The sequence below is a fragment of the Ahaetulla prasina genome, chromosome 1 (genome assembly GCF_028640845.1).
Source record: "Ahaetulla prasina isolate Xishuangbanna chromosome 1, ASM2864084v1, whole genome shotgun sequence".
NCBI lineage: Eukaryota > Metazoa > Chordata > Lepidosauria > Squamata > Colubridae > Ahaetulla > Ahaetulla prasina.
Window position 1 is genome coordinate 284061447 of NC_080539.1, and position 16849 is coordinate 284078295.

Genomic DNA, 16849 nt, shown 5'->3' on the forward strand with positions numbered 1-16849 from the left:
AAGATAGTGTCTTTAGAATGGAGTTCTTGCAGAGGAAAGGATTCTGAACTGAAGGATTTCTAGTTTAAGTCCCTGCTACAGGCTGTCCTCAACTTACCGACAGTTCATTTAACGATGACCCTTCACACTACCCTCACCGTCACGTGATCGCAGTTCAGGCGTTTAACAACTGGCTTGCATTTACGACCAGTTTGTTCTGTTTCCCTTCCCCCAATACTCCCAGCAAAGAGTCCGTCAGAGGCCTTCCTTTTTTCCCCCTTTTATTTACATAGATACATGTCCTGGCCACGTCTACCCACGGGCCTGCCAAGTTTCTGGAGATAACGAGGAAATTATAGATAAGGCCAGAATTACTCACGAATATATTCTTCCCTCCATTGAAATAGTTAGCTCGCCAATTCATTAGCTCGCCAACTCATTACTTTGTCCAAGACAAAAACCAGGAAGTCCCGCCTCTATTTATAGTCTCTGCAGATGTCACTGCATGACAATTATGACTTGGCTTTGTCCCAACTCTTCCGCTGCTGCGCACGGCGATTACGTCTACGTGACCTTGCATCGCTCCAAAACTGTTCTTGGGGCGTTGCCAAATCAGAAGGAGGCTCCATGGAATCAGGCTGTGCCGGCCCCTCCCCATCCCTTTGAGTGGGTGCCAGGGAGGGAAAGGGCTCAAGAGAAGCAGGGCTGGCCAGGTCTTCTCCTCACTTTCTGAATCATCCGAGTCCAGGAGTCCGGGTCCAGGAACCTGGGTCACAACACTATCCTCACCGCAGGGCCCTTCCCCGGGCTGACGATCGGGATGCGGTCGGGCTGGGTTCTGCTCATGGAAGGCCTGCACCAGGTCAGGGCATGAACGCCGGAGGCATCTACCCAGGAGAAATCAGTCCCGTATCCCTTCCACGCGATCAAATATTGAAACGACCTTCAGCCAGCGGGAGTCTCGTGACGCTGTGGACTTCAGATTCCTCCGATCCGTCCTCGGCGACAGTGACGGGTGCTGTTGGGCACCGAAGGGGACTCGTGTGGCCTCAGGAACCAGAAGGGACCGTGAAAACGGGTGGATCCGCATGGATCGTGGCAGGGTCAGTCGGTAGGCTACCGGGTTGATGACTGCCTCGACAGGGAACGGGCCGATGAATCGGTGGTCCAACTTTACCGGGCGGTCGGACGGGAGGTGTTTGGTGGAGAGCCACACCGGTCTCCAACTGCCAGCGGGGCGCGTTCGCCGGGAGCGGTCGGCGGACCGCTTGTAATCCTCCTTGCCCGATTCAGCTGCTGACGTACCAACTGTTGGACCGCATGCAATTCCGTCAGGAAGGTCTGCGTTCGGGAACAGGAGAGTCCGTGGTGCCAGAGGAAGAGCCGTGGATGGTACCCCACATTGGCAAAGAACGGGTCATCTGAGTAGAGGTGTGCTGAGAGTTGTTAAAAGCAAACTCCGCCAGGGACAGGTAGTCGCCCAGTTGTCCTGTTGCTGGTTGATGAAGCAACGGAGATACTGTTCCAGTATACCGATGACCTTCTCTGTACCCCGCCGGTCTCCGGATGGTGCGATGACGACAGACACACCTGCACCTCCAACGCGCCATCAGGCTCTTCCAGAAGCGGGCTGTGAACTGAACTCCGGTCCGAAACCACCCTGTCCGGTAGACCATGGAGGCGGAAGATGTGCTGCAGAAAGAGACGGGCTGCTTTTGCGGCTGTGGGCAGTCCGCGGCATGGGATGAAGTGTGCCATCTTGGTGAGCATGTCCACCACCACCAGCACCGTGGTGAACCCAGAGGACGGCGGCAGGTCTGTCAGGAAGTCCATAGAGATCGCCCAGGGTCTGTCGGGTGTCGGCAAGGGCTGGAGGAGCCGGGAGGGCCCCGTGGCGGTCTTGGCTTGCCGGCACGGTACGCAGGATGTCACGTAGGCATGTATATCATGCCGCACTGGGCCACCAAAAGGTCCGTGTCACCAGGTGGAGGGTCTTGAAGAACCCAAAATGTCCTGCTGCAGGGTTGTCGTGGCACTGGGTCATGACGAGGGCTCGGAGTGGTCCTGTGGGCACATATAATCGCCTCAAACTTGAGTAAGTCCTCCTCCAAGGTCCAAGGAGACGGGGCCCACCTCCGCCTCCTTTGCTGCGACCAGGCGCCCTGGCGCTGCGCCTCGCACCTGGGCCCGCAAGTCCACTGGCTCCGTGCTGCGCCAAGGCTTCTGCCGCAGCACTGTCCGTGGAGGAAGGGGGTCCTGGCGCAGAGGTACTCTGGCTTGCGGACAGGGCATCCGCCCGGTTGTGACCGCTGGGAATGTAGGTCACGCGAAGTTGAACCGGCAAAACAACGACCACCGGATCTGCCGCTGGTTCAACTTCCGAGCTGTGGTGAGGTGCTCGAGATTCCGATGGTCCGCTCGACCTCCACCTGATGTCGGGCCCTCCAGATGGTGTCGCCAAGCCTCGAATGCAGCCTTGATAGCCAGCAACTCTTTTCCCAGATAGTGTAGTTGCGCCGGAAGGATTGAGTTTCCGGGAGTAGTAAGCGAGGGAAAAGTGTGCCACCATTCGCCGGAGCCTGTAGCAGCACCGCCCCAGAGCCACATTGGACGCGCCTGTTTCACCACAAAAGGCCGGAGCGGGTCGGGATGCCTCAGGACGGGTTCTGTGACGAAGGCTTTCTTGAGGGCTGTGAATGCTTCTTGCTGCGGGGGACCCCACCGGAACGCAACCTTCTTCCTGAGGAGCTGGGTAAGTGGAGCTGTCAGTGTGGCAAAGCCCGGGATGAAGGTCCGGTAGTAGTTGGCGAAGCCCAGCAAGCGCTGAACATCCTTCACCCGACGAGGGGCTTCCCAGCTACACAAAGCTTCTACTTTACATGGGTCCATGGCTATGCCCTCGGGCGAGATGATATGCCCGAGGAATTCTATGGAAGTCCGGAAGAAGACGATTTCTCCAGCCGCATTGAGTTGTTGCTCCATAGCGTTGCAGAACCAGACTGACGTGTCGAAGGTGGCTTTCCCTGGACCGGGAGTAAATCAGGATGTCGTCGAGGTAGATAACCACGAACCGATCCAACATGTCTCGGAACACGTCGTTCATGAAGTGCTGAAAAACGGCGGGAGCATTGGTCAACCCAAATGGCATGACAGTGTATTCGTAGTGTCCGTATCGGGTGCCGAATGCCGTCTTCCATTCGTCTCCTTCTCGCATCCGCACCAGGTTGTAGGCCCCCCGGAGATCGAGCTTGGTGAAGATCGTGGCCTCCCGCAACCTCTCCAGTAGCTCCGGGATGAGCGGCAGGGGGTAGCGATTCCGCACCGTAATGGCGTTTAGCCGGCGGTAATCACAGCATAGGCGCAAGTCCCCTGTCTTCTTCTTCACGAAGAGGACCGGGGCCGAGAGAGGGGACTTTGAAGGCCGGATGAACCCTCGGGCCAGGTTTTTGTCCAGGAAGTCCCTGAGGGCGCCAACTCGGCCCGACATGGAATACAGGCGTCCCACAGGCAGTGGTGCGTTGGGCAGAAGGTCCACGGGCAATCGAGGGGCCGGCGCGGGTAGTCGGTCCGCCTCCTTCTCGCTGAACACGCCGGGCGAAGTCCGTCAGCTCAGGAGGCAAGGTGATGGCAGCGGTGGGGACGTTCTGGCCGGCACAGGTGTGGCGGATGTGATCGACGCACTGCAGACTCGGGAAAGAGATGGTGTTCGCGACCAGGCCACCTGAGGATCGTGGGTCCGCCAGGCCAACCCAAGGACCAAGGAAAATGAAGGTCCGCCGTGACATAAAACTGGATCGCCTCCTCATGGTCCCCAATAGCCAGGCGCAAAGGCTGGGTGGCAATTTAATGGGGCCGGACACCAGTTCTCGCCCATCAATTGTCTCTACCGCATCGGAGGGTCCACCGGAACCACGGGGACCGCAAACTGGGTCACAAAGGCCTGGTCCATAAAGTTTGTTGTGGCCCCTGAGTCCACCAGCGCATGCGCCTGGAGCCCGTCCGACTGGTTCCCCAACCATATCCGTGTGTCCAGAATCAGATGCCGAGGGGGCCCAGAGTCTACTTCCGCAACGCCCAGTGGGGCTTAGTACGTGCCCGACCTAGGGTTTCCCGAGGTCGGGCCTGCCCGCTTCCCGATTGGTCACGCTGTGATTCGGGACCGGCGTGCGTGCCCCACCGCTTTCTGGGGCAAGAGGCAGCGAGGTGGCCGGGCCCCCCACAGTACAGGCACAATCCCCCTTGGCGCCTCCGGTTCCGCTCCTGGGCTGTCAGGCGAGATCTGGCCGCTCCCAACTCCATGGGCTCTTCCGCAGCGGTTACAAAACGTGGGCGACCCTGGGTGCTGGTGGTGCAGGAAGTGGGGCAGATGTCGACGGAGGGTCCCGGGGTGCGACGGGACGGTCGCCGTTGCAGACGGGCATCGAGGCGGAGACAAAGGGCACCAAGTTGTCGAGGGTCCGCGCGCCCACGCGGGCCAGCTCGCCTTGCAATTCCTCTGAGAGTCCCTCCTGAACGCTGGCCCACCAGCGCTGCATCATTCCAGTCAGAGTCCTGGCACAAAAGACGAAATTCGCGATGTACTCCTGCAGGGGCGTTTCCCTTGACTGAGTTCCTTAAGGCGCCTGGTTGCCGCCAGCATTCGAACGGGTCCTCATACATGGTGCGAGGTGCTGCCAAAACGCTGTTGGTCCGCCAGCAGGGGCTGTCCTGGAGCAAGAGGGGCGTGGCCCATCGAGCAGCCGAGCCGGAAAGAAGGTTAATCACGAAGGCCACCTTAGCCCGGTCGTCTGGGAAATCCTCTGGCCTCATAGCCATGTAGAGCTGGCACTGTCCCAAGAAGGTCGGGAACATCTCAGGCTGCCCAGAAAACTTATCCGGCACGGTTATCGGGCACTTGCGACGAGGAGGAGGAGTGGGAGGATGGGGGGGGCTGCAGGCACATTCCTGGCAGCAAGTTGGCCTGCCAAGTGAGCCACTTGCTGCTGGAGCTGTTGATTAGCTGCTTGTAGCTGCTCTAACTGCTGCTGTACCTGCTGCTGATCCATCTTTGGTGGAAGATGTTTTTGTCAGGTCTTGGACAAAATGTTCTGTTTCCTTCCCCCAATACTCCCAGCAAAGAGTCCGTCAGAGGCCTTCCTTTTTTTTCCTTTTATTTACATAGATACATGTCCTGGCCACGTCTACCCACGGGCCTGCCAAGTTTCTGGAGATAACGAGGAAATTATAGATAAGGCCAGAATTACTCACGAATATATTCTTCCCTCCATTGAAATAGTTAGCTCGCGCCAATTCATTAGCTCGCGCCAACTCATTACTTTGTCCAAGACAAAAAACCAGGAAGTCCCGCCTCCTATTTATAGTCTCTGCAGATGTCACTGCATGACAATTATGACTTGGCTTTGTCCCAACTCTTCCGCTGCTGCGCACGACGATTACGTCTACGTGACCTTGCATCGCTCCAAAACTGTTCTTGGGGCGTTGCCAAATCAGAAGGAGGCTCCATGGAATCAGGCTGTGCCGGCCCCTCCCCATCCCTTTGAGTGGGTGCCAGGGAGGGAAAGGGCTCAAGAGAAGCAGGGCTGGCCAGGTCTTCTCCCTCACTTTCTGAATCATCCGAGTCCAGGAGTCCGGGTCCAGGAACCTGGGTCACAACACAGTTGCAGCATCCTGCAATCACGTGATTTGTAATCTTTTTCTGCCAATTTTCGGCCAAAAATGTCCATTGGGGAAGTTGGATCCATTTAACAACTCCATGAACAACCATCATAAAAATCGGGCCAATTCAATTTACGACTTACAACAGAAATTCCAGTCCCAGTTGGAGTTGTAATTTGAGGAATATCTGTATTTCTTGAATTGAAAGTTAATGCTTCTGCTTCAACATCTGGCTGACTGTTTATCTTTTCACTATATTCCTTTAGCTCTGAAGCATCTTATTCTTTTTTTTTGGTCCTGTCTACATCTTTAACATTTAAAATCTCCAGATTTAATTTTCCTCTTCATTTTAAGAAATCTAAAAGTATACTTGTGATAAAAGAATCAGCTAATTTAATATTTGATCTGTGCAGGGCCACATTGTATACAGTGATGAAATAACTTCTAGTTGTTTATTATTCCATTATAGCTTTGTTAATACAACTTTCAAGTGTGGCACTTTTGAACAACTGGAGTATTGGCCAAACAACTTTGATGATTTTGCTGTGAGTATTACTCAATGTGCATTAATTAGTTGCTTTAATTACTATCTCCTTTTCTGCTTATGGCTATAATTTCATTGCTTGCATCTTTACGATTTATATTGTTTTATTTAGTTTCCTAGTACGATTTATGTTGATTCTATCACTAAGTGTTGTATTTTATGATTTATGATGATTGTATTTTTATGATGCTTATAATTATGATTTATCACTTACAGATTTTATGTATAATGAGAGTTTGGAGACAAATTTATTGTGTGTCCAATAAAGAATTGTCTTGGCCAATAAAGAATTCTCTTCTCTTCTCTTCTCTTCTCTTCTCTTCTCTTCTCTTCTCTTCTCTTCTCTTCTCTTCTCTTCTCTAGTTTGTTGGCTTGGTAGCTCCAAGTTTTCTCTTATATATTCTGAAATTCTCGTAATAGGTTAATGTGCACTACAACTATTTTTCTTGTCCCTAATATAGGCAGCACTAGTGACTTTGTGGGATGTGATGGTTGTGAACAACTGGCAGGTTTTCTTGGAGGCATATTCCAGATATACATCTCCGTGAGTAATGAACTAAAAAGCTATGCTTTTTGCAATGCATTTGGTAACCTAATTCAGACATGAACTTATCCAAGGTTATCAGACAGTCTTGATTTTTTTTTTAAAAAAAACCTGCCCTTTATCTTGTACCATATACTCTGTTTTGTTGCTTCCTTGGTCTATGCAGAAGCAGCAAAACCAGGATGCCTATTACACGGCAGACTCATCATTGTTGTTCGTTTTACAATGTATGGTCCTTGATACTCAGCAAACCCCACTCCCTCCTAGTACTGATGATGTTACCTAGTTGGGTAGTGAAATGTCTGTAAAAAACAACAACCAAGCTCATAAAGTGCTAGGGACCATACAGATGAACTCTGAGCTGTAAATATTCTCTTCTATTAGTTTTATGCTCTCAGACAAAGTGAAAAATAGAGTGGGAACACGTTGGTTGCGTGTTTTGGAGCACTGCCAGGATAAACCATCAATCAGCAATAATAAGCTAGTATAGCAAGAGAAGGGGACGCAGTAGCTCAGGGGCTAAGACGCTGAGCATGTTGATCGAAAGGTCAGCAGTTCAGCGGTTCGAATCCCTAGTGCCGCTTAACAGGGTGAGCTCCCGTTCCTTGTCCCAGCTTTTGCCAACCTTTCAGTTTGAAAGCAGGTAAAAAATGCCAGTAGAAAAATAGGGACCACTTTGGTGGGAAGGTAACAAGTGTTCCTTGTGCCTTTGGCATTGAGTCATGCTGGCCACATAACCACGGAGACGTCTTCGGACAGTGCTGGCTCCTCGGCTTTGAAACAGAGATGAGCACCGCCCCCTAGAGTCAGGAACGACTAGCACATATGTGTGAGGGGAACCTTTACCTTTTATAGCAAGAGAGGTATAGATGATATTTTTTTTAAAAAAGTGAGATATGATACATAAACTGCAAAATCTAGAAATGATAATGATCTTAATTAGATTAGAACATATGAGCAACAGAGTATGGAGATTTTCCAATCATCCAGGCCATAATTGTCCCAAAGGGGCTTTCCCCCCCAAAAAGCAACTAGACTTTCTTGGTTTTTTCTTTCGAAAACATTTTGCTTTTCATTCAAGAACCTTCTTTGCTTCTTCTTCAGAGAAGTGAAATGTTTTCAAAGGGAAAAAAAAACCCCAAGAAAGTCCTATTGGCTTTTGCAAAAAGCATGTTTGGGATGAGCAGTAGAGTGGATTTAGATTGTATCCTGGGGGTGGGGGGGTATCTAAGGCAAAAAAAGAAAAATCGACAAGAAAATTCTAGAGCCAGAAAAAAATGCTAAAAGGCCACAAGAAAGATTAAGGGGCAGGAATAATTCAACTATGAGAATGCAAAGATATGCAACTTTGTAATTTGTAAAAGGAACTGGAAGGAATACCAGACAGGAAATGTGTGGTGTGCTACAGGTCACACAGTGCAGGGAATTCTATGACTGGAATTGTAATAATAGGCATGACTTGATTTTATCCTCTTTCTTCTTTTTTTCTTTTCTTTTACAGCTGGTCAAAATTGTACTTTGTCACCTGGTGGCTGACTTCCTCTGTCATCTGGGTCAATCTTTTTATAGCCTTGCTTTTAGAGGTAAAGCTTGACTGGTCATCCAAAGCGATAGGCCTGAACAACACATCAGCATTTACGGGTGGTTTCACTTGGAGTAGCAAATTGCATTTATGGGTGGTTTCACTTGGACTGGCGAATCTCCTGATGTCACAGTAGGATGGACAGCATATACAGTACCTGGAAAAATTATTTTTAAATTGGGTTAGTAGAGTTGAAAGTCCGTGACTTTCCATGGAAGCCCCCCCCCTCACACACACACACGACTTTAATATTAGGCCTCAGAAGTCTTACATATTATTATTGATGACACTTATCTTGAGCACCTTATGTTGGGCTACTCCAAATTGATTTGTAAGGTATTTGCTTTGAATTGCTAATAAAGAAAGGAAGTACGCCGTCTGTAGAAATTGGTGCAGCAGCTTCCCTTAAATCTTACAGAACGGACTCTTCACTCTTTCAAAACCCAAATTTCAACACAGTTATATTTTTTGTTGCTGTGACTTCCACAGATAGCCACCTCTGATTATATGCTAATCACATGAATTGATTCCGTGCCTTGAGGTGGTTTTTTTAAAAAAAAAAATATTGCAAATGAACTGAGTTAGGAGGCTTCTCTCTCATAAAATGGTGTTGTTTTCCTCTTCTTCAATTGCAGAATTTTATTCATAAATGGGATCGTCGCTGCCATAGGCCGTCTCTCTCAGAAGTTGAATATCAAATGACAGTGGAACTCCTCTTCAGGTACAAGCATAGCAATTTAGCCGCTTTATATTTTTAACTGAGAAAAGAAATTTACTGTCGTGTCCCACTCCTCCGCTGACGGCCGGGTCAGGGAAATCCGAATCAGGCTTGCCTCTGCAGCTCTGCCCAAAGTCCTAGCAAAGTCCTCAGAGCAGGCAGGAGACCAGTAAGTGACTTCAGCAAGATAAGTTCGACTTTTGCCTGACTCAGAGACTGCCAGAAAGCAGATCCTTAATATAGGCCATGGGGTGTGGCTCCATGACTCAGCACTCATTAAGGCCTGCCCCTCCCTTCCTTCTGTTGCCTCCGCCTATCCAGCCTTCTGATGCGAGGGTCACACCAATCAGCAGCTGTTGGGAATAAACCCTCCTCAGGCTCACATGCTGTGGAGGAGGGGGAGGGGTCTAGCTGCTCCGTTTGCCTGGGCATGGAGTCAGGGCTGGGGCCGGGAGATGCAACAGGTTCCTTGGTTGTGAGCTCTGTGCCTTGCTTTTTTTTTTTTTTTTTGCTTCTTTTTCTGCCTCTAAAACACTGTTTCAGAAAAAACTTTTTTCTGCCTCTGAAAGCCTCCAAAAAACCTTCAGAAAAAAATCCTCTGAAGCTCTGTTTGGGGGCTTCTTTTCTGAAGTTTAGTTTCTGATGCTTTTTTCAGCCTCTGAAACCTTCTTTGGGAAGCTGGGCGGGGCTACATTCGGAGTATAAGACGCATCCAGATTTTTACCCTCTTTTTTGATGGAAAAAAGTGCGTCTTATACTCTGAAAAATACGGTATATACCATACTCTAGCAAGGTTGCTAGAGAATCTGTTTTAAAATAAAGCAAAAATATAACTTTGCATATGAAGTTATTTATTGTGAATTGAGTAATGAATGATGGACTATAGAGGCTTTTAATGTTGAAATGTCTGTACTAAGACACTGGCTTTGCTATTTTTCAGTGATTCTGTCTTGTTCTTGTAGGGATGTTTTAGAAGAACCAACGGAGGAAGAACTGATTGCAAAACTTCACCAGCATCCACATATGCATCTATATAGATGACATCTAGCTGGAAGTGGCCATCCAGCCTCATCATGCCTGCATGCAGGATTTAGAGCTAAAGAGAAGATGACTCTTATTTCTTTCTAGAAAGAGCGCTAAAATCTTGATTTTATTTTTGAACGTTGCCTACAATAGTGTGTTAAAGGACACTTGGGTTCACTTTAAACATATTTTTAAAATCCTAATTTGACTTCCTTTTAAGTTGATTTATGGAACAGAGAATTATGCTTTTAAGAAAGGGAAATGGATCAGTGATACTGTACTTTATAGCAAATGTGGTGGAAATAAATAATCAAGTCTGCTGGTCTGGTGATAGATAGTGCTACAGACAGTAGAAAATGCAAACCACCTACAGGGGCAAACTTCCTTTATTAAACTATCTTTAGATAGATTTTTTACTCCAAAAGCATTTTATTAAAATAAATTTGATAAAAATTAAAAAAAAAACCTGATTTAAATTTTTAAAAATCTGATTTTTTATATATTTTTTTAAAAAAATCATTGGTTTTTATCCACCCTGGTATGTTACATTAATGATGTACCTAGCAGCTTTTGGGGACTTGAATTCATGACATTAAGGTGCTTAATGTTTTGTCTCCCTGTTCCTCTAATTCCCTTCCTTATCATGATCAGCTCTTATAATTTTGAGGCAATCTAGACCAGGGATGTCAAACTCACGTCGTCATGGCAGTGTCACATGACATATCAGGACTTTTCCCCCCTTTACTAAACCGGGCGTGGCCGTGGCCGGCGCATGATGCATCCGGCCTGCGGGCTGTGAGTTTGACAGCCCTGATCTAGACTAAGTCCATTGTGTTACAACCCCTATTTCTTGTTTGAGACTCAACTTTGCCTTGTTTTTCCTTTTTTGGTGAAGCCTAATCTGTGTGTCATTGGTGAAATAAGTACTGGAGAGGAAAAGAGTTGAAATAATTGGCTTTTTCATTATTGCAGAGACTAGGTCTATATCTCATACTTGGGTTCTTAGGTGAGTTTTGTAACTGTCCACATGTATTATGGCAAATGTTTTGTGTGTACTCCCCAGCCCATTTTGCCAGAACATCTCTGACACATAGACATTATTCAAAATGTACTCATTGGCCATAAAATTTGGGCAACTAATAAAAATGCAACATTGTTTCATGTTAGTAAAAACAAAATTATAGAAATTAAGTCCTTTAGTCCTTTTAAACGTATCAGTAGCAAATATATTTGTATTGCCTATCTTATGATTCCATCAGGTGTTATGTAAACCTCTATCTGTGTGACTCCCTGCGATTCCTATGTCTTTGATCTGAAAAGATGATGCATCTAGTGACCCAATTTAGTGAATTACAAAGTTTCAATTCTGTTATTAAATTATTTCATTCATTCAGGGATGCTAAATAAAATTATCCTTCTACTTTCTGTCTAACATCTGAATTTTTTCATCAGTGTTGAAAGGGAAATTATTTGACACTAAAGAATGTGATTAAATAACTATGATCATCTCATAATATTTGGTTAATTAAAAATGCATTGAAATATTAATTATCTTGCTTAGGCGAGGAAGATAGTTGCCTAATATATGCATTGTTATAATATATAATATATGCATTGTTTCTCAACCTCAGCAACTTTAAGATATGCAGAAATGCCTGAGTAATTCTGGTAGCTGAAGTCCACACATCTTAAAGTTGGTGAGGTTGAAAAACACTGACATATATAAAGGCCATATTTTACTTAACCCAATTTTCTGGGTCCATACAACATACTGAGCCATTAATTCATCAGGTAGGCTGGTTCACATAACAGTTTGCTTTAAAATTGTGCAAGAGATTTTGCAGTGAGATGTTTTTGGCATGAACTCTCATAGACTGCAAAATCACCGGTTTTGTACATTCCAAGAAATGTTGAGCTCAAAACAGCTCAAATGTTGAGCCCAAAACAGCTCAGTTTCCAGAAGCCTCAAGACAATTTTTTTTTGTTTTGAGGCTCCAATTATGGAGACATTTGTGAAGTTTTATGTTTGAAATAGTTCAAAAGGAAATCTCTGGCATACTCTAGTCTAAGGCAAAAACTCTTAAGTCTTCTAGAAATTGAATGTTTCTTTTCTGGACCATGCTGATTTAGGGATGCTCCAGTGATTTTCCAAAAGTTAATTCTTGGAACTGGAACCAGTTTGTGGTATTCCAAACACGATCCTGTCCTGTTCGATGCAGAGCACCACAAATCCGTTCTGGAAAAGTGTTGAACATTACATTTTGCAGTGGTAGATTTTTTTATAGCCCTATTAGGCTATAATGTGATTGCTAGTTTTTAGTTTATTATGTCATACAAACACAGATCAGTTTTGTATTTTTGACCTAAATAAAAGAGGAGGGGATAGTTAAGAGATAGCTGTATTTATCTCTAAGAATTTCTTTCTGCCAAGTAATTTGTTCCTTTAAATTGCAAAGGTCATTTTGGATTTGCAGAGAATGCACCAATATATCCAGATGGTTTTTGTTTCTTTTGAGAAATGTTAAATGGAGAACAAATATAGCAGCTACTGCTAGACATTTTTTTAAAAAAGGTTTAGTTATTCCCTACTTGCCTTAATTAAAAATTAATTAATAATAAGTTAAGTACCCTGTTTTCCTCAAAATAAGACATCCCCTGATAATAAGCCCAATCGGGCTTTTGAGTACATGGCAATAAGGCCAAGTGCTTATTTCAGGGTTCAAAAAAATATAAAACAGGGACTTATTTTGGGGGAAACATGGTAAATATTAAAGTAGAAAGACAATGTGTTCTATGTCACACAAAATATGGAAGCTGAAAGACTGATATACCACTCTTGCATCTAGGAAAATATTTATGCACTATAAAAATAAAAACATTACATGAAGAGTTATTATTGATCAATAGCCATTTCATTTGCTATGATCTGCATTTCTGATCTGCATTCCTTCGGATATATTTTCTTTGTCGATAGAGCTCCTATTTTCAAAAGAAAATCCTTTCTTTACTATATTACGGATCAATTGCATTTTGAATATTACCCTTCCTTAAAAATTATTTTACACAAAGTAAGTTAAGGAAGAGCAACTAGGCTACAGCCTGTCTCTGAAACATTAAAACTATTTTACGCTACTAATATATACTAAACTATATATATATATCTACAGAAACTTTAGCATTCTTTTAAGCCCAGAGTTTTCAAGGGTGAGGACCTATTGATACTCCAGATGATGCTGATGGTTAGCATCTTTCTCTATTGACTGTATTTCTAGGGCTGTTGAAATAGCTTCAAGAGGACAATTCCCCTATCCCTGGCTTGTTTTGGTTGGGCATCAGTAATAACTATTATGAACATGATTCTTTATGGAACATTTCATTAATTTTAAGCTTAAGAAAAATGAGTGTTTTTCTGGACTCAGGATAGCTGGTATAACTTCCAAACATTCTTCATGTTACGTTTTTCTTCCAGTAGTACAATTTGGGCAATTCAGATTTACCAGTGCAATCCAGATTTACCAGTGCAATATAATTTTGAATTTCTCATGCTCTGAGGACATATAAAGAAACCACTAAAATTGTTTGCATATTATGAAGTTTTATGTATTAACTTGGGGAAAAAAAGGAAATTGTAAAATGTATCTATGTGGGTTCTTTTTTAAGAGCACAAATGTTAGTATATGTAATTAAAATATTTTTGAAAAAGTTGGAGTTTTATAAATTATTTTGTGTTTCTACTAGCATTAAATGGTGAAGGGTTTCCTGCCTGGGCAGGGGTTGGACTAGAAGACCTCCAAGGTCCCTTCCAACTCTGTTATTATTATTAAATCTGAAGTCCCAAATCTTCATGCATAATAGTAATGATTGTCCTTTTGCTGTTGGTTCTCAGATTTAGAGCAGGGGAGTCCAATCTTGGCAACTTTAAGACTTGTGGACTTCTATTCCAAGAATTCTTCAGCCAGCAAAGCAAAGCTGGCTGAGGAATTCTGGGAGTTGAAGTTCATAAGTCCTAAAGTTGACACAGTTGGACATCCCTGGTGTAGGGTAAAACTGCCAATATGTAAATCAGATTGATATTGCACAGTTTCTACAGATTAGTTTTTAATGAAAAATCATCCACTACATGGTACAATACAATGGAGGTATTGCCCCATGTTGCCTGAGTTGTTGCTTCACATAAACTGAATGTCATACACACACACTTGATAGTAATAGTTTTTCTGTTATCCTGCAATTATTAGGGAGATAATATCGATCTATCTATCTGTCTGTCTATCTATGTATCATCAGTGGCTCAGTGGTTAAGACGCTGAGCTTGTCGATTGAAAGGTCGGCAGTTCAGCGGTTCGAATCCCTAGTGCCGTGTAATGGGATGAGCTCCCGTTACTTGTCCCAGCTTCTGCCAACCTAGCAGTTCAAAGGCACGTAAAAAATGCAAGTAGAAAAATAGGGACCACCTTTGGTGGGAAGATAACATTGTTCTGTACACCTTAGGGGTTTAGTCATGCCGGCCACATCACTACGGAGATGTCTTCGGACAGCGCTGGCTCTTCGCTTTGAAACGGAGATGAGCATCGCTCCCTAGAGTTGGGAACGACTAGTACATATGTCTTTACCTTTATCTTTACCTCCTACTTTCTCTCCTTTCCCCCCTATTTTTAGATTTACAACAATCCTGTTGGTTAGGTTGAGCAGAGGCGGCATATGAATCTGATCATTTGTTTTAAAAAGAATGTATGATTCCTCCAGGTCTGAAGTGTGCAGTGACTGAAGTTTCAATGCCTCCAAGAACCCTGTATAGAGTATTATCTGGGGTTGTTTCTTAATTTGCAAATTTTGTCTTTGGGTATATTTTTCTGCAAAGATTTTGTCTTCATTTAACTGAATTTTCTAAATGCAGGTAATCCTCGCGTGACTACAAGCTGGGCAACCTTACCAAGGGAGTTTACATGAAAATAAGAAGGAACATCTTTTGAATATACTTTTAAGCAGTGGTGGAATTAAGTAATTTAACAACCGGTTCTCTGCCCTAATGATTTCTTCCAACAACCAGTTTGTCAAACAGGTCAGAAAATTAACAACCGGTTCTCCCAAAGTGGTGCGAACTAGCTGAATCCCACCACTGCTTTTAGGCCCAACTGTTTCTGAGTCATACTTTTTATTAGGAATGCAGCATTCTTCTACCTGCTTAGGAAAGCATTTTGCAGGGTTAACAGCATCATGGAAGTTTCTGTGTCTTTTATAAATAACAAATTACAAAAATGGAAGATGGGGAAAAAATGCTGCTGCTCTTGCTGTTGATGTCAGATCTATATGGGTGATTCATTTTGTAAACCGCTTTTGTGGCTTGAATGTAAGAAGTGGCTGAAGATACCTTTTCATCTTGAGAGAAAAATGTCACACTTTCCATTTTATACCATGCTCTTTCTTGCTATTCAGTACATGAGGCAGCTGAAATAATTTGAGTGCCTGAAATAAGCAATAAAGTAATTATTTCAAGGAAGGGGGTTGGGGTGGGAAGGAAGAGAGAGAGAGAGGGGAGAAAACATCTTGTCTTACGATGACGTGGAAAACGGAGGCCACATACTTAAAATCTTCAGATCAACCATATCCATGATGCCTCGAATCCAGTATTAGTAGTATAATTATTTTTGCTTGGGAACATATTTTAGCTATATTACTTCTTCCAAAGATGGCCAATTCCGTTTTTGAGTTATAGCTTCCTTTCTGATAGTGGTGACAAATGATGGACCCCACAGCCCAGCTGTGGTGTCTGGGGAACCATACATTGTCTCACCCTGCTTTAAACATATAATCTTCAGAGGCTGTTGCCAATCCGGTCAAGACAAGTAAAAAGTAACCCCCCCACCCCCTTTTAAATGTACTGATCTGACTGCACAATGAGCCACAATATGTACAAATATAAGCCGGCACATTACACACACACACACACACACACACACACACACACACACACACACACCCGTGATAACACAGCAGGGGTGTATAGGATGGATCTCATAATAATCAAGATGGCTACAACCCAAAGTTGCAAAGGAAGAAGAGCTTTACATCAGAAAACTAGTCAGATCTCCAAAGTAGATTACTTTGTGTTTTAGATTGTGGGCTCAATAATCTGCTTTTATTCTACCCAAATTAAGTACGATAACAGACCATGGATAATTTATCCTAAGCTGCATTTCATCGTTGATAGTCAATCCTGTAAACCAAGAACTCCAGGAAGTTCAGCTAATATTTAATATTAAATATTTAATATTTAAGGGGCGTGCATAAGAGCACAAAAGTACCTACCGTTCCTGTCCTATTGTTCCCTTCATTATATCAAATTAACATAGTTGTTGCATACTTTTACTTATATATACTTTTTCCCCTCTAATGATGGGTTATTGTTTATGTTGATGATTGTATATACTGTTGTGACAAAATGAAATTAAAAAAAATATTTGCCAGAACATGGACATGATAGTGTTGCTTGGATTATTGTCAGTGGGACTGTTTAGAAACCGTTCCTGTGTTACAGGGTTTATGAGTTTGAAGTTTAAAGACTCCAGAGACCAAACACAAATGCATTTTTAGCCATGGAAGCTTAATTGGCTTTATGCCAGGAGATACTGTATCTCAGCCCAACAATTCTCAGGGTTGTTGCAGGGAAAAAATGGCGAAAATAATGTTCCAGTTGGGTTTATTTTGACGTATAAAGTGGTTTGTTTGTTTCTGGTTTTCAATGTTATGTGAATCCAGTCCACTGGCTTCTAGATCATGGCTTACAAATTAGTGTATTGCATA

At 44.3% G+C, this 16849-nt stretch overlaps 1 protein-coding gene across 2 annotated transcripts in view; it reads left to right on the plus strand.

The window, feature by feature from the left end:
- Nucleotides 1-13057, plus strand: part of TPCN2 (two pore segment channel 2) — a 53123-nt gene extending 40066 nt beyond the window's left edge. For both annotated transcript variants that reach the window (XM_058161395.1, XM_058161403.1), the window contains 5 exons: nucleotides 6104-6179; nucleotides 6640-6722; nucleotides 8224-8305; nucleotides 8940-9025; nucleotides 9985-13057. In XM_058161395.1, the coding sequence (XP_058017378.1) occupies nucleotides 6104-6179; nucleotides 6640-6722; nucleotides 8224-8305; nucleotides 8940-9025; nucleotides 9985-10063 (406 nt within the window). In that variant the 3' untranslated portion in view covers nucleotides 10064-13057. The remainder of the gene's footprint in view (nucleotides 1-6103; nucleotides 6180-6639; nucleotides 6723-8223; nucleotides 8306-8939; nucleotides 9026-9984) is intronic.
- The last annotated feature ends 3792 nt before the right edge of the window (nucleotides 13058-16849 follow it).